At 43.0% G+C, this 27,700-nt stretch overlaps 1 protein-coding gene and 1 long non-coding RNA gene across 2 annotated transcripts in view; one reads left to right on the forward strand and one right to left on the reverse strand.

The window, feature by feature from the left end:
• The first annotated feature begins 2,436 nt into the window (after positions 1–2,436).
• LOC134980851 (putative tyrosine carboxypeptidase MATCAP2) lies at positions 2,437–26,321 on the forward strand. The gene is made up of 7 exons (XM_063947840.1): positions 2,437–2,556; positions 7,410–7,972; positions 9,090–9,233; positions 10,884–11,016; positions 11,977–12,282; positions 15,784–15,881; positions 24,748–26,321. Exons 1-7 carry the CDS (start codon positions 2,532–2,534, stop codon positions 24,907–24,909), a joined length of 1,431 nt encoding a protein of 476 aa, XP_063803910.1. The 5' UTR covers positions 2,437–2,531; the 3' UTR covers positions 24,910–26,321.
• Positions 6,859–27,700, reverse strand: part of LOC134980852 (uncharacterized) — a 367,657-nt gene continuing 346,815 nt past the window's right edge. Inside the window, exon 5 of the long non-coding RNA XR_010190481.1 lies at positions 6,859–7,186. This is a non-coding gene — a long non-coding RNA (uncharacterized LOC134980852). The remainder of the gene's footprint in view (positions 7,187–27,700) is intronic.

The following is a 27,700-nucleotide window of genomic DNA, read 5'->3' on the forward strand; positions in this document are numbered from 1 at the left end:
TTCCTGCAGGGAGTACTTCGAATTCAACCACCTTTTGTTCCTCCGATTCCTCCCTGGGATTTAAACTTGGTACTTACGGCCCTTCAAAACTCTCCATTTGAACCTTTAGAATCTGTGGAACTACGTTATCTAACACAAAAAGTTGTTTTTCTTTTGGCTATTGCCTCAGCTAGACGAGTGTCTGAGTTGGCGGCTCTTTCTTGCAGACCGCCCTTGTTAGTGTTTCATGAAAATCGGGTGGTTCTGCGGACAAAGCCTTCATTTCTTCCAAAGGTTGTTTCAGCATTCCATTTAAATCAGGACATCGTTCTTCCAGCTTTTAATCCGTCATCTTCTCAGGGGGAAGATTCCCATTTGGCTCTCTTGGATGTTGTTCGGGCCTTACGTATTTATTTGTCTCGCACGGAGTCTTTCCGTCGTACGGATTCCTTGTTGGTATTGATTGATGCTCCCAAACGAGGTTGGCCTGCCTCTAAGAACACTGTGGCCCGTTGGGTAACTTCGGCCATCAGACAGGCTTACGTGTCCTCAAACGTTTCGGTTCCTGACTCAATTAGGGCTCATTCGACTAGAGCAGTTGGAGCGTCTTGGGCTGTTCGCGGTGGTGCATCTGTTGAGCAACTATGCAGGGCGGCGACCTGGTCGTCAGTCCATACGTTCACAAAGTTTTACCGGTTTCATACGTTTGGTTTGGAGACTGCCTCTGTTGGGCGTCGTATTTTACAGACGGCTATGCCGTCAACGTCTCCCTCCTCTCATTAGCTTGCTTTGGGAAGTCCCACAAGTAACAGCGCAGCGTCCCCCAGATGGAGGACAGAGAAATTGGGATTTTTGTTTACTTACCGTAAAATCTCTTTCTCTGAGTCCATCTGGGGGACGCTGCGATCCCTCCCATAGTTTGTCTGGTTTAATTGGTTAATTTTTTATTCTGGTCTATCTCCTTTGGCTTGGCTAAACGTTAACTGAACATGGCTGAGCAGGAAGGAGATGGGAGGGGTTAGAGGGGGGAGGAGTCAGCTTTTGATAGTTCTGTGCCAAACTCCACTACCACACACCTCTAACCCACAAGTAACGGCGCAGCGTCCCCCAGATGGACTCAGAGAAAGAGATTTTACGGTAAGTAAACAAAAATCCCAATATTTGCAGCACACTGAGCACAGATATGGAGCTTTTCAGGGAGAGAACATAGTCACGTCCTCTCAATCTCAAATGCACGAGTGAAAATGGCGGCGACCCGCGGCTCTTTATATAGAATACGAATCTCGCGAGAATCCAACAGCAGGATGATGACGTTCGGCCTCGTTCAGGTTAACGGAGCAAGGCGGGAAGATCTGAGGCTGCCTCGGAACCGTGTAAAATAGGTGAAGTTCAGGGGGGTTCGGGTCTCAACGAACCGAACCCGTTCATCTCTACTGCAGACTCCTGAAGTGGCGAGCGGAAATTTGATCAAACTCAGTCGTTGCAGCGCGCTGACCAGGACTTTACACAGGTTTAGCCGCTATACGTGGCTAAACCCTGTCTATATGTGTATGATAAACACGATAATCAATGAGTGCACAGAAAAATTGCATTCGTCCATCGCTCCATTAATTATAGTGGCGCCAAAAAGAATTTAATTCTCCCCTAAAGAACAAAGTTTGAGATATTGGCCATAGAAGTAAAATACTCTGTTCAGTGTTAACCTGCAGCTTTGTCAAACTATAAATACAGTACTTTGGTTATTTTATGTAGATTTTTTTAAGCTTTGTAATAATTTTATGCATTAAATAGTTGCCCTTTTATCATTTAAATCCTATTTATAAAAAGTGTATTTTTAACTTGGGGGGAAAAAAGATGTCTATACTACCCTGGCCTAACTAGATGCATCTTGCATATGTGGCCATTTCAGCAAGATGCAGCCTCTTTCAGGGTGAACTTAAGCGTGGTACACATTAGACAACCTGTGCACCCAGTCGATGGCAGATGCGATGGACTGATATATCGTGCAGTCCGTACACACTGCATAATCTGGTGAACGAACGCACAACATATTGTTCCCCCGCTCCATCTGAAAGCATGGAGTGGTCAGTCACATCTTCAGATTGAGCACCAGGTTTGGCCGCCTTGAAGATGTGATAGACGCCGCCGAGGGAGTGCGCGCAGAAAAATCATTCAAAATATCGTATGGTTTGTACCCAGCTTTAGAACGTGGGATTTTGATGCAAGATAAATCGAACTGAGCATAAGCCCCATTATGCACATGATGCTGTATTTGTAGTGTGTGTGGCATTAATATCACATGGAGGCTCTCCGTAGTATATTTTTATATGTAGATTTTGGCTGCTAGTTACATAAGTTACTTTCCAGTGCAGTGCCCCTCAAGCAGCTGGTACTATGGCACAGGAGTCCTTTGCTCTATGACATAGTGCCTGCTGTTGCCATGGAGACTAACATGCCTCAGTTGTCACTGGCTATATGACAGGTGTCAGCATAGCTGGCAGTCAGTCCATATTTTTGGATATATACCAGTGATCTTCATATACCGCACAAAAATGATGGAATCCAGGTCCATAAAAAGTGAGTAAATAAGAATAGTAAGGATATTATAGTACAACAGGGAGTTACATACCCTCCAATGTGACCTTTTCCATTAGGTACAAAATGCTGTGTTCCTGGACTTTCTTGCCAGTGGGACGGGGCTTTAGCACAGTCCAAAATTCAATTAGGGGATCCACACCTGCCAGTGAGTCCCGGACGGCGATATCTGGCAGCGTTTGGGGTGGCAGTTGGTGAGGCTCCCCTATTTGATTGTTGGACTGCGCTGCAGCCCCACCTCTGCTACTGCCACATGCACAAATGTCACTAATAATTATTGCTTACCCAATATTGTTCAAATAATAACATTAGTCCCCTTTGGGTCTTCTTTAATAATTACAATGCCGCCTATATTATTTAATATTTTAAATTCCTCCACCCCATTATTATATACTATTTATAATACTTTGTATTATATATTTTGATCTTATTTTTCAAGGTTTGCAGTAACTTGAATTCCACTTAGCTGTTATCTCCATATCTCCTCTATTCAATAAAATATATTGACAAATACTGAGGGTAAAATGTTATGCATGTAGAGGTGGAAGCAAATGCAAATTGTACCTTTTCCCTGCAAATTGTACTTTTGCAACTGTGCATACAAACCAAAATCTTATATGTCTAGTCCCATACGCCGATGCATTTTCTGCTGAAACCCCCATGTGCCGTGTGGGCCGGGACAGTGGTTGGAGAGTGACCAGTAAGGGTATGTTCAGGTGAAACGCGTCCCGTGCCGACTGCAAGACATGGACATACAGTATGGATCTGTTTGGAACTGGATCACTTGCAGCTGCTCGGCCCCTGGTATAATCTATGAACTGGTGATAAGGAGACGTCTATACTACCCTGGCCTAGCTAGACGCATCTTGCATATGTGGCCACTTCAGCAAGATGCCGCCTTTTTCAGTGGACTTAGAATGTGGATTTATACACAAAATAAATCCAACTCTGCATGAGCTCCATTATGTACTTGATGCTGTATTTGTAGTGTGTGTGGCATTAATATCACAGGGAGGATCTCCTTAGTATTCTTTTATATGTAGATTTTGACTGCTAGTTACACAAGTTTATTTTCAGAGCAGTGCCACCCAAGCAGCTGGTACAATGGGGGTCTATTTACTAAGCCTTAGATGGAGATAAAGTAGCAGCCAATCATCTTCTAACTGCCATGCTACAGGCTGTGTTTGAAAAATTAAAGTTACAGTAGGAGTTGATTGGCTGGAACCCCCTTGTATTATTTTTTGTGCATACCCCCTCCCATATTATTTACATACCCCCTCCCATATTATTTACATACCCCCTCCCATATTATTTTATATATTATATTGTGTCCTATATTTTGTTAATGAATTATATTGGTACTTTTTTATTTTTTTGTACTATTAATAATTGCCTTCATATTTTTGGCATTGGTGGCCACACATGTTTTCCTGTAGTATAGGGTTATCCATATGTACACTCACATTCTGTGCTTGATCTGACTTAATACATTGAGAGATGATACGAGTTGCTGCGCTCAGCAGGGCTCCCCAATGTGAAATATAATGACCGGGCCTACTTAATAGATAACCATCTCATGCATGTAAGTAGGGGATGCAAAATTTATGCAATTTGTTGATTGAAACTGCTGCGGCTACAAAAAATGTTTTTTAACTAAATTTGCCTATTAGAGTTCTCCTTATGCTTATTTTGCTACGTATGTAAGCACTGCTAATATGTGATTTCTCTTGTATATGTTGACATGTTACAGCCTTGACTGTATACTGTTAGTTAATATATACACATAGCTATTCACTATATATATATATACATATATATATATATATATCCCAACTGTCCCGATTCCAGCAGGACAGTTGGGATGGGGCAGATGGGGGGGGGGGGGGGGGGGGCGCGGACGGGTCAGTTTGGAGATTCTTTGATCACCCGCTGCTCTGCATAGCAGCAAATGATCTCTCTGAGCAGATGCACGGGATCTATTCAGTGTTGGGTGGTGAGCAGGGGAGTGCTTTTCTTGTCTCCAAAATGCTGAGAAATGGGTCTGTGCCATGAGGCCACGCCCCTCCCTCATCAGACCATGCCCCCTTTCTGGGTTGCTCCCGGCTACTCTGTGTAAGTGTCCCGACTCTGCCTTCTAGAAAGTTGGGAGGTATGTACTGTATATATACGATAGTTATATAGAGAGTTAGATAGATAGATCATTTAAGTACTGCACCATACTGTATATACAGATAAGTAGTTGCAGTACTGTTATTGAATTGCAGCACCTTATGTATAGTGATTTATCCAGCGTTTGAATATTATGAGTATTAGATAATCTTAAATATATTGCTTTCCTTTTAATGAGACTGGTTTACTTTGAATAATGAATCGGTCGGTATTTGAGATGATTGCAGTGTACAGTATATCATTATCTCTGTGTTAACATAAGATATAAATGAAGGATTATGCAAACAAGAGTGACTTAAGCAGCCATTTATTGAAGGGGTTAGATATGCGTTACTGCTGCTGGGGATCCCGGCGGTCAGCATACCAACCGTGGGATCCTGGTGGTGGAATGCCGGCGGGGGGGGCGAGAGCAGCAAGCCTCTTGTGGGCTCACTGTGCTCGCCAAGCTGCGGGCTCGGTGACGAGCTGCACTCACCACAGGTTCTGTTCCCACTCTGTGGGTGTCATAAATAGTCCCTGCTAGATAAAACATTATAACAGGCCACATTAAAAATAGGGCAGATAGAGCTCCAGCTCCAGGCCTCCACATACATATAGGCCCATCATTATGGCAGCATGAGGATGACCAGCTGCCTAGCTGGCTCCATGGTTGCCCACAAATCATAAGTATTAATTGTCATTTTAATTGCCTCACAAAGTGATGCAAGTTTTCTATTTTTAGTGAGACCTTGAAGCTATTAGTGTAGGGAGTGTAAGTATACACCCATATGGCACTAGCCACACCCACAATGCACTTGTCACAATGCATCTCTTCCCCTCCAGTATAGGCCTTTGAACATTTTCTTTCCCAGGCCCATGTGGCCCTTAATCCGGCCCTGGCTTGTTACATCTTCTACCTAAGTAAACTGCTTGCTCAGCAATAATATTTCAGAAACATTCTTAAAACCAATTAACTGATGATTTGTCCCTTAAAAAGCGTTAAAACATTGTTTTTTTTATTTATTTTATTTAATAAAGTTAAAAAAGTATTTTTTAAAATATTTAAACATTATATTATGCACATCTGCAGAACGGATCTCCTCGTCAAAAACGGGGGGACAGGGTGGGACGGCGCAGTTGCATGAAATCTGACCATGCCAGTTAAGTGGTTTAATATCACTGTTACATCATGTTATATTCATGGCTAAGAACATTTTGGAGTAATGATTTCATCAGGAGCAGTTTACAAGAGAAGTGGGCCTGTTTACAGGCTCCGTGTAGGTCTCCTCCTCTCCTGCATGGCTTTTTGCTAAAGTGTACGGCGCATATGGGAACACGGCACCCACGCCTTTTTCCCTGGGACCTCTCTACTGCGCATGCACAAATGACTGGGAAAATGTCCACCTAGCCATTTCCCCTGTTATTTCTGCTGGGCTGCAGGAACGGGCCACTGGCCGATGAGGGACAACGGAGACGGCAGGGAGCTGAGTAGAACTATATATGGGTGCAGAGCAGTGTTAATTTTGTCAAAGAAAAATTTGAATTAAAGTAATTGTCGACAACAGTTTATTTTAGAACTAAAATTAAAACTGAGATCCACTGACTAAATCTTAACTAAAACTAAGCAACAACAAAAAAGTGAATAAAAGTAAATTTAAACTCCTTGTCAAAATTAACACTGGAAGTAGGGTTTTACATTTTTAAAGAACAATTATGTATTTTAGATATTTGCAGAATATATATATGACTTGCTGTGAAGGAAATAGGATTGTATATTGCACTTGTTTGTTCTAACAAACTTACAGCATTATTTGTATATGATATATGGGAGTACTACGGTAAGTCAGACTCAGTATGTAACATATTCTCAGCCTATTGAGCCTAGATTACTAAACACATACTTAAAGGCATGCACACTTCTCAAGGGAATTTTAGAGAAATGTTCTTCAGCAAAATCCATTACAGTAACTGCAAAAGTTATGACTAAAACATTGACTATAATTAGACTAATATGAAACATTGTACATTGAACATTGTACTGTAAGTAATGAAGTTTGGTTAGCTAAGGTCCTAATTCAGTTATTCATACATATTTCTTACATGTTAGATTTTTAATCAGTAGGCCAGACAGAAGGATAATTGTATTATTATTGTATTATTGTAGCCATGGGTAACAAGAGGAGTGACGAGGGTACTCTTTATCTGTGTCTGGGCTTCTTGGAGTGGCGTGGGCCAGATGCTGAGGGGGACAAATGTCCCTTTTTGCAGTTTGCCGAACAACCATTTATGTCTTACGGCACTCTCCTTTGCTGTGCCATGCATGGTATTTTTTCATTGTTGTAGAAAGGGACATGGCCACCCTTCCCAGATTTGGCCATTTCCTCCTCAGTTCCAGCCCATCTTCACTCTCGATGACTCTGATTGCAGCTAGAATACTATCTCAAAGAGTCTTTCTCTGACTGTCCTGTAAGAAAAAAAACAAAAAACAGTAGACTTCAATGTAAATGGTCTAACCAAAGGTCAGTGCTCCAGAATTGGTGTTTATTTGTATTTTTGGTACCCAGCAAGGTGCTTAAATCTTATGAAAACATTTTGATTTGTTCAATTACACGGTGAAAAGCCAAACGATATCTGACCTCTTTTTAATCCATACATGAATATTGTTGATATGATTATATTTAATATAGAAACTCTTCAGTGGCCCAGAGAAGATCTTGCAGGAAGCTCCATTCTAAGTGTGGAGAAAGCATGTATCCTGCAATCTGCAAAGAACATCCAAGAATTGCCTAGGAGCATCAGGCAGAACACATCTGGAGCAAGACCAATCCAACGCAGCAGCTTCCTTCCTCAGCTTACAGCTCCCTCATGTAACACTTCTTTATGTGCAAGCAGGAGCAGGCCTAGTGATAGCTGTGCGTCTAGAGAGGCCAGTAGTCCTAAACCACAGATCTGCTCAGTAAATGGAAATAGGATAGTATTGGCAAACAAACCTAAAGCCAATCTAAAGAAGAACGACTTACTAAATTCAATAAGAGGAAAGGAAGAAGACATCTCAGAGAAAAAAGAAAAAGACATACCAGGAAAAACAAAATGTGTCTTAAGTTCCCTGAGGCCCATAAACATTGCTCAGGAAAAATCTAGATTTTTCAGTTCATCTTTTACACACAATCCCCAGTTTAAATATGAAAATCCTGCATTGTCGGATGATTTGGGAAAGCGCAGCATTGCCTCCAACAGATTCCTGAAACAGGTATAGTTTATGTAATTTCTTTTTATTATACATTATTTTTTCCCTATAAAATTTTATAAAAATACATCACTTACAGGGGCCCAATTGTCATTGATTATTTGTGACTTATTCCCCATAAACACCCATTTTCAGGGGGGTAACCACAAGGATTTAGTACCCCTCAAATGTATGACAGAGGGACTGCTGCAGATATCTTCGATATCTGCCGCAGTCTTTGCATTCCCGCATGCCGTAGCCCCCATAGGATTCTAAGGGGTGTGTGATGCTGCCAGATTTACCAAGCTCTAGAATTGCTTGGTAAATCTGGTAGCATAGTATCCCCCATAGAAACCTATTGATTGGTCCCCACAGCTATCGCCATCTAAAGATGGTGTTAGCCTATGAGCTACAGGTTGCAGTAGTTCTATTCCACAACCTCCTTTCATCTCATGTGGGTGCTGAAGAGCAATGTTTTCCCACCATGCTGTGCCCCCTCTGTTGAAGAAAAATATAAAACCCACAAGAAAAAAAAAGAATCTGATGGAGGGACCCGGAGGGGGCACAGGTCCGATCCCCACCAAGTATACCTGTTGCTGGCATCGTCTGCGCCATCTTCCCAGTGATCTTTTTGGGAAGATTGTGCCGCACATAGAAAGCAAAGACTCTGGCACTGTTCCAGAGTTTTTGCTCCCTAGTGGCCAGCGTCATCTTCCAAATATCACTGGGAAGATGGCACTGGCTGGGACGGAGGGACCCGCTTCCTGTTCAAGTAAGGTAGGAAGCAGGTACCCACCCCCGCGCCCCCCTGCATTAATATTGCGCCCCCCTGTGGAGCGCGCATATTTTATATTAAGATTTTTACAGTAAATGGTGTTGCCACATCTATTTTTAAGCCACGCCCCTTTTACCGTGGCCCAGCGTGGCTTTCTATGGCCCTGCCCACCTGCATTTTTACATGCACTGTATGTTTCCTGACAGTTTTCTTAACCTGCCCATTTATATGCTATCAGGCTAAAAAAGACCTTCCATTAGCTCTGTCAGTTGTCTATAATGGACCATTAAAAGCTTAAAAAAGTCCATGTCTTCTTTTAATCCTTCAAAAATATATTCTGATGTTGTTTTTTGACTTCTTGTACAGGCAATTGATATCATGCAGAGAGCAATTAATAAATATGGCAGCTATGAAAAATATGAAAAAGCAACTGGAGGAAGTCTCCTGTCAAAAAGCCAAATATTGCTCCAAGCTGAAAAATATATGGAGAAAGAAGGTTGTCTGGGTGAGGTAAGTGGCCTAAAGTACTTTTTCTTTAACCCTTTTAGTGATCTGGCTTCTCTGTAGCTTACTTACATTATACATTTTAGCTTTTTTAGGTGCTAGTTAAAAAAAAACAATCACCTTTTCGTTTGTTAAGGTATCAGACATGTCAAAATGTAAAAAATACAGTTTTCCATGATTATGGTTTATACACAAATATTGCACTGCTAAAAACTATGGGCCTCATTCAGGTTCATTTGCAAACTACAAAAACGCAGATCGGCCGATCATCGGCCTTCTGTGCATGCACTGCAATTGCATTGCGCGTGCGTGGACTTTCACATGGTAATCACATCCCGGCATAGTGATTGACAGCCAGCGGGTGTTTCGTAGAGAGGCTACGCAGCACTGGTGGGGAGTGGTCCGGGAAACACAGGCATGTCATGCCCATTTTCTGGACGGGTGGGTGATGTCATGTGCGACTCGCTGTGATGGAAAACATGGTACTGGTGCGTGTGCATACGCAGCCTGGCTGCTTATGCAGGGGACACCCAGTATTCCCGTTGGCACTCAATTGCTGCAATGCGTTTACATTTTAAATGAGAATACATCGCAGGGCAGCACTTCACATGTTGGGCGGCCTTGTTCTGTACTGGGCGGCTCTCAGCATGCAATTTTTGGGCAGCTCTCAGCATGCAGTTTGCTCCAATACATTACCAGATTTTTCGCTCCAACCAGAAAGGGTGGACGACAGACAATCTTATAGTATTTAACCAGCTTTAGCCAAAGTCACTGAGGTCGCCTCCTGCAGCCATGCTAACCATAATTAACAAATCAGAACAGTCCAGTACTTTATACATGACACTGAGAAATGATTTGTCTAATAAATGTATGAGCCATGCTTCCTTGCTTTCAATATGCTTAGCCACCCCATACCTAATTAACATCACAAAATTATTAAGGGTTATATTTTAAGCTTGTCACAATGTAATTCCAGTAAGATATGGTTTTCTTATATACAGTACAGTGGGGCAGATGTATTAAGTCTGGAGAAGTGATAGTGGGGTCTATTCATGAAGCAGTCAAAAGTGTGGAGAAGTGTGCCAGTGGAGAAGTTGCCCATGCCAACCAATCAGCATTGAAGTAACATTTATAATTTGCATACTATACAATTGTACAGAGCAGCTGATTGGTTGACATGGGCAACTTCTCCACAGGCTCACTTCTCCACTCTTTTCACTGCTTCATGAATAAACCCCAAAGCAGTGATAAATGAAAGGTGATAACGCACCAGCCAGTCAGCTCCTGTCAGTTTGCATATTGGAGCTGATTGGCTGGTGCGTTATCACCTTGCACTTATTTATCACTGCTTTATCAATCTCCAGGCTTAATACATCTGCCCCGTAAATGAAATCTGGATGTATGCGCTAACACAATCTATATTTCTTTTTGTGTTAATGTAAAAATTTATAATAAAACAGTTGCCTTTCAGTATATTGAAACAGTTCTTGTTCAATTTTTGATGAATTATTGTCCATTGTCTGTCAATGGTCTGTGGCCATAAAATCAGTAAACCAACAGTTTTCAATTTACGGTATGCTTTAAAATGTTTGTTCTGCTTCCAGCCTATTGTGTTCTGTCACGTAAGATGACCGTGTTCTTCTCCATGTTCTCCAGATTGCTGTCCACCTTACAGATGACATGATTTGTCAAGCGTCTATGTCAGAGGTCAAGGGTCGGCCAACAATGACCATTAATGTGTCTGTTGCCCGGGAAAAGTGGCTGGAAGGGACACTTAGACATGAAATAGGTACTGTACACTGCTGCTTTACATTCCCTGGTATTTTATCTCCAATCTAAAAACACTTTCCTCTGGTTCCCTTTCTATATATTGTTTTAGACAACATTTCCTGTTATAGGAAACATAAACACATTTTATAATTTTTTTCCCTGTTGTACTAAAGCACTGCTGGATGTAGCTTTGGACACATTGGGGGAAATTTAAATGTTTTGGGTGCTTCTATAATTAATGGGTTCATGACAGTGCAATTCAAATGTTTCGGGCACCCATTAACTATCACACTTGTCACGCCCAAGCAGACAGGGTTTAACTGCATATAGCGGCTTAACCACCTAAAGTCCTGGTTAGGGTGCCCAAACATAGGTATGAGCACCAAAGCCACAGACTTATTGCACATTTCTTCTTACCATCTCCGGAGGTTGTGAGAAATGTGTCCTGCAGCACTCACATCTAAATGGAGTAACAATTGAATTTAACAATTGGGTGCCCACCAGTGCCAACAAGTATGCCCCACTGGGCGCCCACTAGTAGCCCCATTATAAAGGTGATGGAGAGTGGATTGTATGTTCTCACACTGCATACGCTCAGAAAGCAATCGGTCCCAATCGCACATAAAGGTAGCCCTATTCCACGTTGTATGCAAAGTGCACACACTTCTACTTATGACAGAAAAGGTGAAACAAGGTAGAACGTGATTGTTTTCTATTGTAGGCCATAAGTCACGTGACTAAGCCTTTCCATGGTGTTGACTTTTTTTTATTCTATTTTCATGTACAGTATGATCACCTTTCATAAAATATAACCACCCAAAATCCATGCTTTCTCATTTTGTGTGAATCTGTGTGTTTATATAATATACCTATCTGTGCCATAGTATTCTGAAGTATTTATAGGGAATGTATCCATGCACCAAGTTTCATTTTCATTTTAGAGATAATTTAAAAAATGGTATTTCTTGTTTAAATATAGGAACCCATTATTACCGTATGGCAAACAACAAGCAACAGCCATGGTATAACAGCCGCGGGCGTGAACAATATGGTCTAAAGCCCAGCAATCCCACTGAGGAAGGCCTGGCAAGCCTCCACAGTGTCCTGACTAACAAAAACCCTTTCCTGTGGAGAGCTGCACTGCTTTATTATACAGTTTACCAAGCCAGCCAGATGTCATTCAGTGAGCTGTTCAAGGACTTGGCTCAGTTCGTGGAAGACCCGAACACAAGATGGCACTACTGTATGCGTGCGAAGAGAGGCTGCACTGACACATCCCAGCCAGGTATATGACAGCTTTCTATTTCATAAAACGTTAAGGGGTATATTAATCATATTTCAAATCCGCTGAGTTTCAGTGGTGTGCCCGCGGGATTTAAAATGGCAATTATATTAATTGCATAACATGCCTATTTTTTGCATTTAATATTATTGATCTCACAGACAAACACTAAAGCTCTATCTACCCTATTTTAATATATGTGCACATTTTTATGACTTGCCAAGACAGGGAGGCAGTGGCATCACTAGGGTGGGTGACACCCCTCGTGGCACCGTGTGGTGTACTCACACATTCACATGAAGGCACATTCAAGAGAGCTTGGCATTGTCCCCACAAAGTCACGCCCACTTGTGTCTCATTTTGTGAGTTTAGCTAATACATTTTGTCTATGATTCTGTTCTGCCTGCCCAGACCCTTGTAAAGTTTTGGATTACTGGGTCAATAGCCCTTGACTTTTAGTTTTTATTGTTTAACATTGATTGTTTCTTAGGCTTCAGTTGGATTGATAATCCATTATTAATCATATTGCTCTGGTTAACATAGGAATCATTTATTATTTACACCGCTGCTCCTGAATCTCTTGCCGGAAGTTACAATTTGGTGTTCCATCTTTCCAATTTTGGCTCCTACTTACTTTTAGTAGGGGCCTGCTGCGAACCCAGTGCCCGGAGTGGAGATGCGACAGCCAGCCCCAGGTCCTGGCACCTGCACAATAGATCTGGCGGGTGCTGGGGCCGGTGCATGCGCAGACGCTGTGGTGCAACTGTGCATGCACATGCCACAAACCCCTTGCTTCTATGGACTACATGAGCTGCAGCACATAGAAGCTGAATTGGGCTGTGCATAAAGGTAGATAGTGGCTTCCCACAGGAATTCAGCTCTCTGCCTATCACAACCTGGTCTGTCATTCCTAGAGGGAGGACACACCTTCCCAATGGGACTGCCTGTAGTGTCTGTGACTGACAGGTAGCATTGTGGCCTGTATGCAGCCTCTGTACAGGTGCCCCCCTTTTGTGCCACAGTCTAATGTACATGCACCTACAGTAGGTCAGATAATGGTACCATCACCATTTAGCTGGTTATTTCTGCAGTACTGGCAGATAGGTTAGTATAGTCTATGGGTACAGGGTGAGTGATATGGGCCCAGCTTGACTCAAGAGTCTATGTACACAGAGCTAGCTTAATAACAGGGCAGCCAAGGTGGTACATCTTACACAGCCAGTGTGGGAACACTGTTGTATAATGGGAACTAGGGTTTCTGTGTGGCAAAATGTAAACTGCGGGCACTACAGTATATTCAATACATTTGTGGTGCTGTGAGTATTTACACTTTATACTTTTAATAACAAAGCCAGTATCTCATTTATTGGTAGTTTCCCAGAGGTCCCCTCAAACCTTAATCTGGCCCTGAATGTGCACCACACATCCTGCACAGGGTGGTCTTCAGGTTGCCGACAGCTGGGCTCCCGACGACCACCATACCGGTGCCGAAATCCCGACCGCCGGCATACCGACAACTTTTCTCCCTCTTGGGGGTCCACGACCCCCCTTGGGGGAGAATAGATAGAATGGCACGCGTAGCGCGCCACCGTGCCCGCAGCGTGGCTAGTGCAGCGAGCCCGCAAGGGGCCCATTTGCGCCCACCCAGCTGTCGGTATGCCGGCGGTCGGGATTCCAGCGCCGGTATGCTGGTCGCCGGTAACCCGACTGCCGGCAATAAATACTACACCCCCTGCACCCATTATAGATAAACCCCTGCATGGATTTAACTAAGCTCTTTGGAACTTGGAAAATTGATCCAGGCCACAGTCCCCTTTGAATGGGGACTGCAATATCCTGAGTTAATTTGTCCTCTATGATATGTCCTGCATTAGGCATTTGTTAAATTGCAGGGATACTTAATTAACTTGAAAACTTCCATATCTGCATGATCTGTTATGCCCCATAGTCACATGCCTGCTATCAATATTCCTGATACTAATTCACATACAGTACAACTAGCTATAGCTGAGTCTAAAAAGCACAATGTCTTTTCAAGATATTGTCTATTATACCAATGACACCCTAAATTATGACACTGAGACTCACACAAATTGCCCACTATCCGCAACCTAGCCAGGCACTGATGCGTTTCATTCTTAATCACGTCATCATAGTTACACCCTTCCCCCCACCCCCGCTGTACAATGCTGGTATTCTCTGAATAGTGTGTGGTGTGGCCGGGATGATGCAATCACAGAAACCACGTTCCTGCACAGCCTTCTATGACTTGCCATGCCTCCACCCTGCCCACTATTATGCATCATGCCCCCCACACTGTCCCTTGCTGTGCTGAACTGGCAGCTCTCTCCCAAAGGAGGCAGCCAAAAAGTCGCCAACTATGCTGTAAAGAGTTCACTATAATTAATGAATCTAGTTTGACTGGGATTGCAATGTTTTGGGGGTGGGTATGTGTGTGCAAAATACAGATTTTCTATTAAATACCCAGCATTATGCTTTCCTGTACCTTAGTGTAACAAAATGCAAATCACGTAAATCACACAAAGCTAGAGGATCCCTTTTCTATGGGATCTACTGAAGCTTCACCCTGGGCAAGAAGATCTTTGGCTCCAACTCCCATCAGAAGAGTGAGTCTTGGAGAAAGTAGGGAGAAAAAAAAGATAATAACTATTATGAAAAAAATATATAAGTGACAGAAACAGGCTTTATAATTATTATTATTATTATTATTATCCTTTATTTATATGGTGCCACAAGGGTTCCGCAGCGCCCAATTACAGAGTACATATGCACATAATCAAAACAGGAAAACAGTGACTTACAGTTGAAGACAATTTAGGACAAGTACAGGGTAACTAAGCATAACTACACCAGTAAACGACATAGAGATAAGTTCCAAGGTGGCCAAAAAACTGCAGGATTTGGGCAGTTGAGGATTATTAAAGTAAGAAAAGGATAAGCACATGAGGGAAGAGGGCCCTACTCGTGAGAGCTTACATTCTAAGGGGAGGGGTAGACAGACAGGGGTGACACAGATGGGGTACATAGAGAGTGTGGAACAGAGGGTTAGGATGAGATTTGGCTCGGTTTGGTAGAGAAGTGTGTCTTAAGAGCCCGTTTGAAGTTTTGTAGAGAGGTGGAGAGTCTGAGGGGGAGAGGGAAAGAATTCCAGAGAAAGGGAGCAGCACGTGAAAAATCTTGGAGATAGGAGTGGGAGGTAGTAATCAGAAGACAGGAGAGTCGGTGTGCATTAGCAGAGTGAAGAGGACGGGTGGGAGAGTAAAGGAAGATATGGTCAGAGATGTAAATGGGAGAGGAGTGGGTGAGTGCTTTGTAAGTGAGTGTGATAAGTTTGAATTGGATTCTGAAAGGGAAGGGGAGCCAGTGAAGGGCTTGTAGGAGAGGGGAGGTGGATGGAGTGCGTTTGGTGAGATCTTAGACTACAGATATATAGTATCAGTGATGAGGTTCTTATTCTATTAATGTTTCTTTTCATCCTCACAGGTTGCTGCAGCAAAGATCAGGTGTACCTTGATGGTATTTTACATATTCTGAGGCACAGGGACACCATCGACTTCCGCCTACTAACGTGCATGGGCCAGGTATATTTTATGAGCAATATGTCTTTCAGTAATGAAATAACAGGAAAGTTATACAGTCATTATCATTGAATTTAATTTATAGTCAGGTTTGGCCCTAGGTCTGATAGCACTCTGTGTGAAACTTTTGGAGCTCCCTGCCCCCCTTCCCCAATCCCCCACCCACTCACACTTACACTCACAGTGACAAAAAACACACATTGAACCCCAAAGGAAAAACACACTTTGGCACCACAGAAGAAAAAAACAACACATCACCCTTTATATGTTTCAAAGTAGTGATGTGCACCGGAAATTTTTTGGGTTTTGTGTTTTGGTTTTGGGTTCGGTTCCGCGGCCGTGTTTTGGGTTCGAACGCGTTTTGGCAAAACCTCACCAAATTTTTTTTGTCGGATTCGGTTGTGTTTTGGATTCTGGTGTTTTTTTCAAAAAACCCTAAAAAACAGCTTAAATCATAGAATTTGGGGGTCATTTTGATCCCATAGTATTATTAACCTCAATAACCATAATTTACACTCATTTCCAGTCTATTCTGAACACCTCACACCTCACAATATTATTTTTAGTCCTAAAATTTGCACCGAGGTCGCTGGATGGCTAAGCTAAGCGACCCTAGTGGCCGACACAAACACCTGGCCCATCTAGGAGTGGCACTGCAGTGTCACGCAGGATGGCCCTTCAAAAAAATACTCCCCAAACAGCACATGAAGCAAAGAAAAAAAGAGGCGCAATGAGGTAGCTGTGTGACTAAGCTAAGCGACCCAAGTGGCCGACACAAACACCTGGCCCATCTAGGAGTGGCACTGCAGTGTCAGGCAGGATGGCCCTTCAAAAAAATACTACCCAAACAGCACATGACGCAAAGAAAAAAAGAGGCGCACTTGCAGGGGGCGTGCAAATGGTGGAAGGCGCAAGCTCTTCCCGTCCAGTGTTGGGAAGGTCAGGCATCGCAACCGACACAATTGGACTCTCCTTGGGGATTTGTGATTTCGAAGAACGCACAGTTCTTTGCTGTGCTTTTGCCAGCTTAAGTATTTTCTTTTTTTCTAGCGAGAGGATGAGTGCTTCCATCCTCATGTGAAGCTGAAACACTAGCCATGAACATAGGCCAGGGCCTCAGCCGTTCCTTGCCACTCCGTGTCGTAAATGGCATATTGGCAAGTTTACGCTTCTCCTCAGACGCTTTTAATTTTGATTTTTGGGTCATTTTACTGATCTTTTGTGTTTTGGATTTTACATGCTCTGTACTATGACATTGGGCATTGGCCTTGGCAGACGACATTGATGGCATTTCATCGTCTCGGCCATGACTAGTGGCAGCAGCTTCAGCACGAGGTGGAAGTGGATCTTGATCTTTCCCTATTTTTTTAACCTCCACATTTTTGTTCTCCATATTTTAATGCGCACAACTAAAAGCCACCACAGGTATACAATGTAGATGGATGGATAGTGTAGTATTATATTACTTATGGACGACGAGTGCACTGACGACACAGAGGTAGGTACAGCCGTGGCCTACCGTACTGCTTATATATATATAATATACTGTATAATATAATAACGGACCTGGTGGACACTGTCAGCAGACTGCTAAACTAGTATGAAGAAAAAAAAAGCCACCACAGGTATACAATGTAGATGGATGGATAGTATAGTATTATATTACTTATGGACGACGAGTGCACTGACGACACAGAGGTAGGTACAGCCGTGGCCTACCGTACTGGTTATATATATAATATACTGTTTAACGGACCTGGTGGACACTGTCAGCAGACTGCTAAACTAGTATGAAGAAAAAAAAAGCCACCACAGGTATACAATGTAGATGGATGGATAGTATAGTATTATATTACTTATGGACGACGAGTGCACTGAGGACACAGAGGTAGGTACAGCCGTGGCCTACCGTACTGCTTATATATATAATATACTGTATAACGGACCTGGTGGACACTGTCAGCAGACTGCTAAACTAGTATGAAGAAAAAAAAAGCCACCACAGGTATACAATGTAGATGGATGGATAGTACAGTATTATATTACTTATGGACGACGAGTGCACTGATGACACAGAGGTAGGTACAGCCGTGGCCTACCGTACTGCTTATATATATAATATACTGTATAACGGACCTGGTGGACACTGTCAGCAGACTGTTAAACTAGTATGAAGAAAAAAAAAGCCACCACAGGTATACAATGTAGATGGATGGATAGTGTAGTATTATATTACTTATGGGCGACAAGTGCACTGACAACACAAAGGTAGGTACAGCCGTGGCCTACCGTACTGCTTATATATATATAATATACTGTATAATATAATAACGGACCTGGTGGACACTGTCAGCAGACTGCTAAACTAGTATGAAGAAAAAAAAAGCCACCACAGGTATACAATGTAGATGGATGGATAGTATAGTATTATATTACTTATGGACGACGAGTGCACTGATGACACAGAGGTAGGTACAGCTGTGGCCTACCGTACTGCTTATATATATAATATACTGTATAACGGACCTGGTGGACACTGTCAGCAGACTGCTAAACTAGTATGAAGAAAAAAAAAGCCACCACAGGTATACAATGTAGATGGATGGATAGTATAGTATTATATTACTTATGGACGACGAGCGCACTGACGACACAGAGGTAGGTACAGCCGTGGCCTACCGTACTGCTTATATATATAATATACTGTATAACGGACCTAGTGGACACTGTCAGCAGACTGCTAAACTAGTATGAAGAAAAAAAAAGCCACCACAGGTATACAATGTAGATGGATGGATAGTATAGTATTATATTACTTATGGACGACGAGTGCACTGACGACACAGAGGTAGGTACAGCCGTGGCCTACCGTACTGCTTATATATATATAATATACTGTATAATATAATAACGGACCTGGTGGACACTGTCAGCAGACTGCTAAACTAGTATGAAGAAAAAAAAAAGCCACCACAGGTATACAATGTAGATGGATGGATAGTATAGCATTATATTACTTATGGACGATGAGTGCACTGACGACACAGAGGTAGGTACAGCCGTGGCCTACCGTACTGCTTATATATATATAATATACTGTAAAACGGACCTGGTGGACACTGTCAGCAGACTGCTAAACTAGTATGAAGAAAAAAAAAGCCACCACAGGTATACAATGTAGATGGATGGATAGTATAGTATTATATTACTTATGGACGCCGAGTGCACTGACGACACAGAGGTAGGTACAGCCGTGGCCTACCGTACTGCTTATATATATAATATACTGTATAACGGACCTGGTGGACACTGTCAGCAGACTGCTAAACTAGTATGAAGAAAAAAAAAGCCACCACAGGTATACACTGTAGATGGATGGATAGTATAGTATTATATTACTTATGGACGACGAGTGCACTGACGACACAGAGGTAGGTACAGCCGTGGCCTACCGTACTGCTTATATATATAATATACTGTATAACGGACCTGGTGGACACTGTCAGCAGACTGCTAAACTAGTATGAAGAAAAAAAAAGCCACCACAGGTATACAATGTAGATGGATGGATAGTATAGTATTATATTACGTATGGACGACGAGTGCACTGACAACACAGAGGTAGGTACAGCCGTGGCCTACCGTACTGCTTATATATATAATATACTGTATAACGGACCTGGTGGACACTATCAGCAGACTGCTAAACTAGTATGAAGAAAAAAAAAGCCACCACAGGTATACAATGTAGATGGATGGATAGTATAGTATTATATTACTTATGGACGACGAGTGCACTGACGACACAGAGGTAGGTACAGCCGTGGCCTACCGTACTGCTTATATATATATAATATACTGTATAATATAATAACGGACCTGGTGGACACTGTCAGCAGACTGCTAAACTAGTATGAAGAAAAAAAAAGCCACCACAGGTATACAATGTAGATGGATGGATAGTATAGTATTATATTACTTATGGACGACGAGTGCACTGACGACACAGAGGTAGGTACAGCCGTGGCCTACCGTACTGCTTATATATATAATATACTGTATAATATAATAACGGACCTGGTGGACACTGTCAGCAGACTGCTAAACTAGTATGAAGAAAAAAAAAGCCACCACAGGTATACAATGTAGATGGATGGATAGTATAGTATTATATTACTTATGGACGACGAGTGCACTGACGACACAGAGGTAGGTACAGCCGTGGCCTACCGTACTGCTAGATATATATATAAAATAAATATAATATACTGTATAAAAAATAATAACGGACCTGGTGGACACTGTCAGCAGACTGCTAAACTAGTATGAAGAAAAAAAAAGCCACCACAGACAGGAGTGTTTTTCAGGCAGACAAACGTATACTGGACTGGTGGTCACTGTCAGCAAAACTGTGCACTGTACTCCTGCTATAACTGCTCCCCAGTCCCCACAATTAGGCAGTGTGAGCAGTGCACTCAGCACAGATATATGCAGCAGTGCAGCATACTGAGTGAGCACAGATATGGTGGAGCGTTTTTTTCAGGCAGAGAAACAAACAAAGGATTAAACTCACTTGTGGTATAATGAAAACCCTGCACTGTACTCCCTAACAGCTGCTCCCCGTCCCCAATCCTCCCCACAATTATAAGTAAGTCACTCAGTCTTTATACTCGGTCTTTTTCTACTATAACGGAGAGGACGCCAGCCACGTCCTCTCCCTATCAATCTCAATGCACGTGTGAAAATGGCGGCGACGCGCGGCTCCTTATATAGAATCCGAATCTCGCGAGAATCCGACAGCGGGATGATGACGTTCGGGCGCGCTCGGGTTAACCGAGCAAGGCGGGAGGATCCGAGTCGCTCGGACCCGTGAAAAAAAAAGGTGAAGTTCGGGCGGGTTCGGATCCCGAGGATCCGAACCCGCTCATCACTATCTCAAAGCCCCTTCATCAGCTTAGGATCTCCTCATGTCCTTATATACTATCTCATGCCCTTGCCTTGGGTTACTTACCTTCACCACTGAACGTCCTGTTCAAAGTATGACAGACGAAACTCCTTTCCGTACACCACAATGATCTCTCTTACTTGTTTCTGTTTCTCCTCACTGTCCACTGACACTCCAGTTATGCCTGTGGCTGGAAGGATTATTTAGAGCAGAGCTTCCCAAACTCCACCATTACAGTCCAGATTTTAAGGATATCCATGCTTGAGAACAGATGACTTAATTAGTAAAGTACCTCAGTCAATTTAATTTAACCATCTGGGCTTAAGCATGGATATCGTTAAAACCTGGACTGTAGTAGCGGAGTTTGGGAAACTATTTTAGAGGATATACATAGATGGATCGATCTATGAACACACAGTTACGCATTGACAATGACATCACCAACGCCAGACCCATGTGATGCAGCCAGTGGCTGACTGTTAGTGCCAGTCATCTGTCCTGGTGGAGATAGCAGCATTATGCTCCCTATGGGGTTGCGCCCCCATGCAGCTGCACCTCTCGAATGGCCCTCAAGTCGGCCCTGTAAAGAGGGGATCATTATTGTTCGATAACATTGTATTGGATGGGAGCTGCAGCTGTTCAGTAATAAACTGTCATTTGGAAATTTCTGTTTTGCGGAGATGCCTACTGATTGTATATACTGTGTGATGATAACCTTATGCATGGAAGTCACTATTTTCACTGGTTTGTTGTTGGAAAATTTGTCTGTACAATTGGTTCTGATGTTGCTATACCTGTTGCTACGCTTACCCAATTAAATCATTTAAATATGCAATAAAAATGTATATCAACTAAAGTAGGTACTTTACGTGATATAGTGTTAGTGGTAGCAGGAACTTAATAACATGTTATCTTTATGTGGGGATCGCATAGGAATGGTGTCTACCTCAGTACTGTAGCAGGGTGATAATGCGCCCTTGGCTGGTCTCACCTTCTCACTCAATGTCACATTGAGAAGGCCAGGACCAGGGAACTGTGTGCCAAATTTCTCTCAGGCAGTCTCCTGGCTACATGGTGCCTTTTGCAGCCAAATGCAGATACTAATTGGGCAGTGACAGTGCCACCCACTTGGCCTTGTGCCATGGGCAGTGGCACCACTACAGATCTCTAATTAGGGCCATGGTTGACGTTGCAGGGACCACCACTGTCCTTCTAAAGCATATGGTAACTAGCTTCCCTATGATTTGCATTGTAATTATACTCACTGATGGCCTTCACATCCTGTGGGGCTTGAAAAACAAGGACAATTCTTAAATCCCTAGAATATAAATATAGAGTTTTTCTACCTTTAATATATATACACCTCATTAGATCCATTGTGTAAGTTGGCAAATAAGCATGCTGTCTGCCTGCCTATTAGTAGTTTGATATATATAAATGTGAGACATACAGTATTTCATAGAGGCAGCCATGTTCTTTGATATCTGTTATATAATCTCCTATTGTCTCAGTCAAGATTCAGTAAGAACTGCAGGGCGACCTCATCCTTAACCTGCACCCGCAGCTCTCTTAGTCCCTCCTGGCTGCACCTGTAACCAGTGCCCCACCAGAAGGTCTCCTAGTGATAATAGTGAAAAAGACTGGGTGAAGTAGTGGACAGAGACGAGAAAGAGAGATAGAGGAGATGTAGACAGAGATGAGAGACATACTATCCACCCCACCAACAGATCACCCCATCAAAGCATATCTCTTCCTATTCACAGCTCCCCCAAGCTCCCTTGCCCACATGTCTGCAAAGCTGGGCACCAGATATGGGAACAGATATGACAGAGACACAACGAACAGAGATGGGAAAGAGGCAGAATGGGGTGAGACAGAGATGAGAATGAGAGATAAAGGTGGAGGGGGTACAGAGATAAGAGAGACAGATCTGGGCACAAAGTTCAGAAAGAGATAAGGGGACAGAGATGAAAGACAAACTGGGGGATGGGGGTGGACAAAGATACAAAGATAAAAAAGACAGCCTGGTGGTGGACAGAGGTGCAAAAGAGAGAGAGTTGCTGAAGGAGGACATATATGATATATTGGATGGGTCCAAAATACTAGAAACCTAATTAAAATTTTATTTTTTTGTGTATATACAGTGTATTGATGTAATGTGTGATTACATCTAACACATGCTTATTTTAAAAGTCTCACGTATAAGCCATCTATGTCATTTTATAATTAATATAATACTGAAGTTTGTTGCATTCACTTTTTTACCCCATAAGGCAAAAATAGGCAATCTGTGGCAAAGCTGTTGGTGTTATTTTAGATATTAATTATTATTTTAGTGCAGTGGTTCTCAAACTCGGTCCTCAAGGACACCCAACAGTTCACGTTTTCCAGGTCTACTCACAATTTCACAAGTGAAATAATTAGCTCTAACTGTGGATTTTTTAACATGTGTCAGTGAGTAATGAGAACACCTGGGCACCTGCTAGGTGGCCAGGAAAACATGAATTGTTGGGTGTACTTGAGGACTGAGTTCAGGTACCACTGTTTTAGTGTCTTAACTTGGAGGGAGAGGATTGGGTGGATAAAGTGGGCTGGACAAATTTCTGAAAGTGACCTCATGAAGGTGGCACCAAATCAACTGTAGGTTTCACCGAAGACAAACATGGGTGTGGTTAGCAAACCATTAGCCCCTATCCTCTATACAATACAAAGAACAACCCATTGACCACCGTACAATAGAGAGCTTCCCAATGAAAACATTACAATACAGGGAGGATCCTAATGACAACCATACAACAAAGAGGACATCATAAAGCCCCCGTACCGAAGAGGACATCCCAGTGACCACTATTCATAAGAGGACATCCCAGTCCTCTTATGTATATTATATGCCAGGAAACAGGACAGAGAACATTCTAGTACAGTATATTAGGCATCCCAGTGACTGCTATATAGTACATTGAGGATCCTAATGAGTACAGCAAAATAAATAGAGCATCCAACTGAATTCTATACATAACACAATTGTATACCATGAGTTAATGGTATTTAATTGAATCTGCCAGATGCTATCCAGCTGTGGTCACTACAAGTCCCAATTCTACCAGCTGACAAGGTGTGTTGGAACTTGTAGCGTATGTGCCACAGCTGGACAGGCATGTGTAGCCTTATAATCATGGGACCCCAAATCCAAGACTATTTACGTGATAATGAGCCATTCATAAATTAGGGTTGGCTACAAAGATTAAATCTCTCCAAGATGACCCCTAAGCCATTGTTCCACTAGGAAAACTTCAGCTGAAGCCTTTGGCTAATCCACTATGTAATTTCAGCCAGAGTCGGACTGGCCCACAGGGGAACAGGGTAAACCACCGGTGGGCCCCACTGCCTGTGGGCCCTCCTCCTTCACTAGGGATCAGGTTTCAGACTCTATCCTAGACTAGTTCACTTGAATTATGCATTATACTTATGCTACATTATACTTCACAAGAATATGGTTTATTATATATTTACCAAGGGGAACAGAACATGTACTTTGTAATGGTTAGCCAAACGTCTGTGGTGGCTGGCCATGCCCCAGTGGAGCCTGGCCACACCCTTAAGCATGGGCCCCTACAACAGCATCCCCCCGGTGGGCCCTTCATGCCCCAGTCCGACACTGATTTCAGTTAAAGTGTTAGCATTAAGTAGATTTTTTATGCATTTTCTGTTTCATTTGTAATTAAATCAATTTAGAGGTAGGGTTTTTTTTCTTTACATTGCAAATGCATTTGTGTTAGTGAGTAGAATCCAAAAATAAATCCATTTTAATTCCTTTATGTAAGAAAATAAAATGTGAAAAGTGCTGTAGGTGAATACTTTGTATAGCCACATCATCTGAAGTCTTATGTTTATCTAATAAAAGTACTTTGATTCTTCTTCAAGGTATCCTATGAAGATATACACCGTTTAAAGCAGTTTGCAGTCTTTCCCAATGCTAAAATTCCTCAGTTCTTAAAAAGTCAAGTACAGTACAAGAAACATCTGATGAACATCATGAAAGTGAATGGCCTGACAGACAAGAAGCTGAGGAAGCTTATCAAGTGACCACACCACTGATTACAGTTGAACTCCATTGCAGACCAGGAGAATGTGGATGTGGTTACAAGTTTTCTGCCTAAGAAGGTGTTTCAGCCTCACTATGCGACTCTCAGGCTACAGCCCCAAAAGAGGACTCTCGGGCCACAGCCCCAAGAGGGGACTCTCAGGCCACTGCCACAAGAGAGGAGACTCCCAGGCCAAAGCCTCAAGAGGGGACTTTTGGGACACAGCCCTAGGAGTAGACATTTGGGCCACAGCCCCAGGAGTGGATGTTTGGGCCACAGCTCCTGGAGAGGACTTTTGGGCCACTGCTCCTGAACAGGACTTTTGTCTCACAGCCCCAGTAAGGGATGTTTGGGCCACAGCCCCAGGAGTGGATGTTTGGGTCACAGCTCCTAGAGAGGACTTTTAGGCCACAGCTCCTAGAGAGGACTTTTGGGCCACAGCTCCTGGAGAGGACTAATTGGCCACTGCCCCAGGAAAGGACTTTTGGGCCACAGCTCCTGGAGAGGACTTTTGGGCCACAGCTCCTAGAGAGGACTTTTGGGCCAACAGCCACAGGAAGGGGCGTTTGGGCCACAGCCCCAGGAGTGGATGTTTGGGTCACAGCTCCTAGAGAGGACTTTTAGGCCACAGCTCCTAGAGAGGACTTTTGGGCCACAGCTCCTGGAGAGGACTAATTGGCCACTGCCCCAGGAAAGGACTTTTGGGCCACAGCTCCTGGAGAGGACTTTTGGGCCACAGTTCCTGGAGAGGACTTTTGGCCCCCAGCCCCAGGAAGGGACGTTTGGGTCACAGCCCCAGGAGTGGATGTTTTGGCCACAGCTCCTAGAGAGGACTTTTGGGCCACAGCTCCTGGAGAGGACTTTTGGCCCACAGCCCCAGGAAGGAACATTCGGGCCACAGCCCCAGAAGTGGATGTTTTGGCCACAGCTCCTAGAGAGGACTTTTGGGCCACAACTCCTGGAGAGGACTAATAGGCCACAGCCCCACTAGAGCACTCTTAGGCCACAGCCCCAGTAGGGGACTTTTTGGAATCAGAAACACATGTGGAATTCTGGCAGACACATTTGTTTTTTTAAATTGACAACCAACATCTTGTCAACATATAATTTAATTAATACATAATAGAAATGCAAAGTGTTACATACTCCTTATGGTTTGTATAACATTTATACAGGTTTTTCTGGTGATTGCATAATAATCTGCCTTTTACAATTGATAATATTGTAAGTGTTGTAGCAAAAAAATAAGGTGTACTTATTTCAAGACTGACTTTATATTTCATGATCGGTAATCATAGTTTTAGAATAGATAGATTGGGCAGGATGTGACTCTGACATACACACTGGTAAAATTGCTAATGCACAACTTTTTTATTTTACTGAAGTGTACTATCTGGTAAGCAAGCAAATACAAGTTCATACATACATCATCTATTTACAGTACCAGCTAGTAATGCTCATGTCAACAAAATTAAAACGGTCACTGCAAAGTACTAGCTACTATTGTGTTTGGACTAGCCAATTAATTGATTATAACATTTTAATTATTTTCCTAAAATGGAGTTTGTTTAGTTTATGTCTTAAGTGGACATAAGTAGACAATGGGGTAAATTTACTAAGATTCGTATTTTCCAGATTCAGGTCAAAGTTCAATCACGAATGACATCGACAGTGTAAAATTGCAACTTTTTGAATTGATTACGATGGATTTACTAAGCTGTCGTATTCGGGTTTTTCTTTTGTTCCGATGTCGATGTCATTCGTGGTTTTTTACCTATTTTTACGGCAGTGATTAGCAAAACACTGCCGACTTTTTTTACAATCAATCTCGGCCGGATCTGTGTGATCCGTGCTGGGGTTTATTTTATTTTTTTTTTTTAATTAAACACTGTAAAATAATAAAAAAAAATGCGTGGGGTCCCCCCTCCTAAGCATAACCAGCCTCGGGCTCTTTGAGCCGATCCTGGTTGCAAAAATATGGGGGAAAAAATGACAGGGGTTCCCCCATATTTAAGCAACCAGCATCGGGCTCTGCGCCTGGTCCTGGTCCCAAAAATACGGGGGACAAAAAGAGTAGGGGTCCCCCGTATTTTTAAAACCAGCACCGGGCTCCACTAGCTGGACAGATAATGCCACAGCCGGGGGTCACTTTGATATAGTGCCCTGCGGCCGTGGCATCAAAAATCCAACTAGTCACTCCTGGCCGGGGTACCCTGGGGGAGTGGGGACCCCTTCAATCAAGGGGTCCCCCCCCCCAGCCACCCAAGGGCCAGGAGTGAAGCTCGAGGCTGTCCCCCCCATCCAATGGGCTGCGGATGGGGAGGCTGATAGCCTTTGTTGTAAAAGAAAAGATATTGTTTTTAGTAGCAGTACTACAAGGCCCAGCAAGCCTCCCCCGCATGCTGGTACTTGGAGAACCACAAGTACCAGCATGCGACGGAAAAACGGGCCCGCTGGTACCTGTAGTACTACTACTAAAAAAATACCCAAAAAAAGACAAGACACACACACCGTGAAAGTATAATTTTATTACATACATACACACATACATACATACTTACCTTATGTTCCCACGCAGGTCGGTCCTCTTCTCCAGTAGAATCCAAGGGGTACCTGTTGAAGAAATTATACTCACGAGATCCAGGGGTCCAGGCTCCTCGGGAAATCCAGGGGTAATCCACGTACTTGCATAAAATAAGAAAACGGAAAGCCGAGCCACGAACTGAAAGGGGCCCCATGTTTTCACATGGGACTCCTTTCCACGAATGCCAGAAACCCACTCTGACTGATGT

This window comes from Pseudophryne corroboree, chromosome 12, assembly GCF_028390025.1.
Source record: "Pseudophryne corroboree isolate aPseCor3 chromosome 12, aPseCor3.hap2, whole genome shotgun sequence".
In the NCBI taxonomy this organism is placed as follows: Eukaryota; Metazoa; Chordata; class Amphibia; order Anura; family Myobatrachidae; genus Pseudophryne; species Pseudophryne corroboree.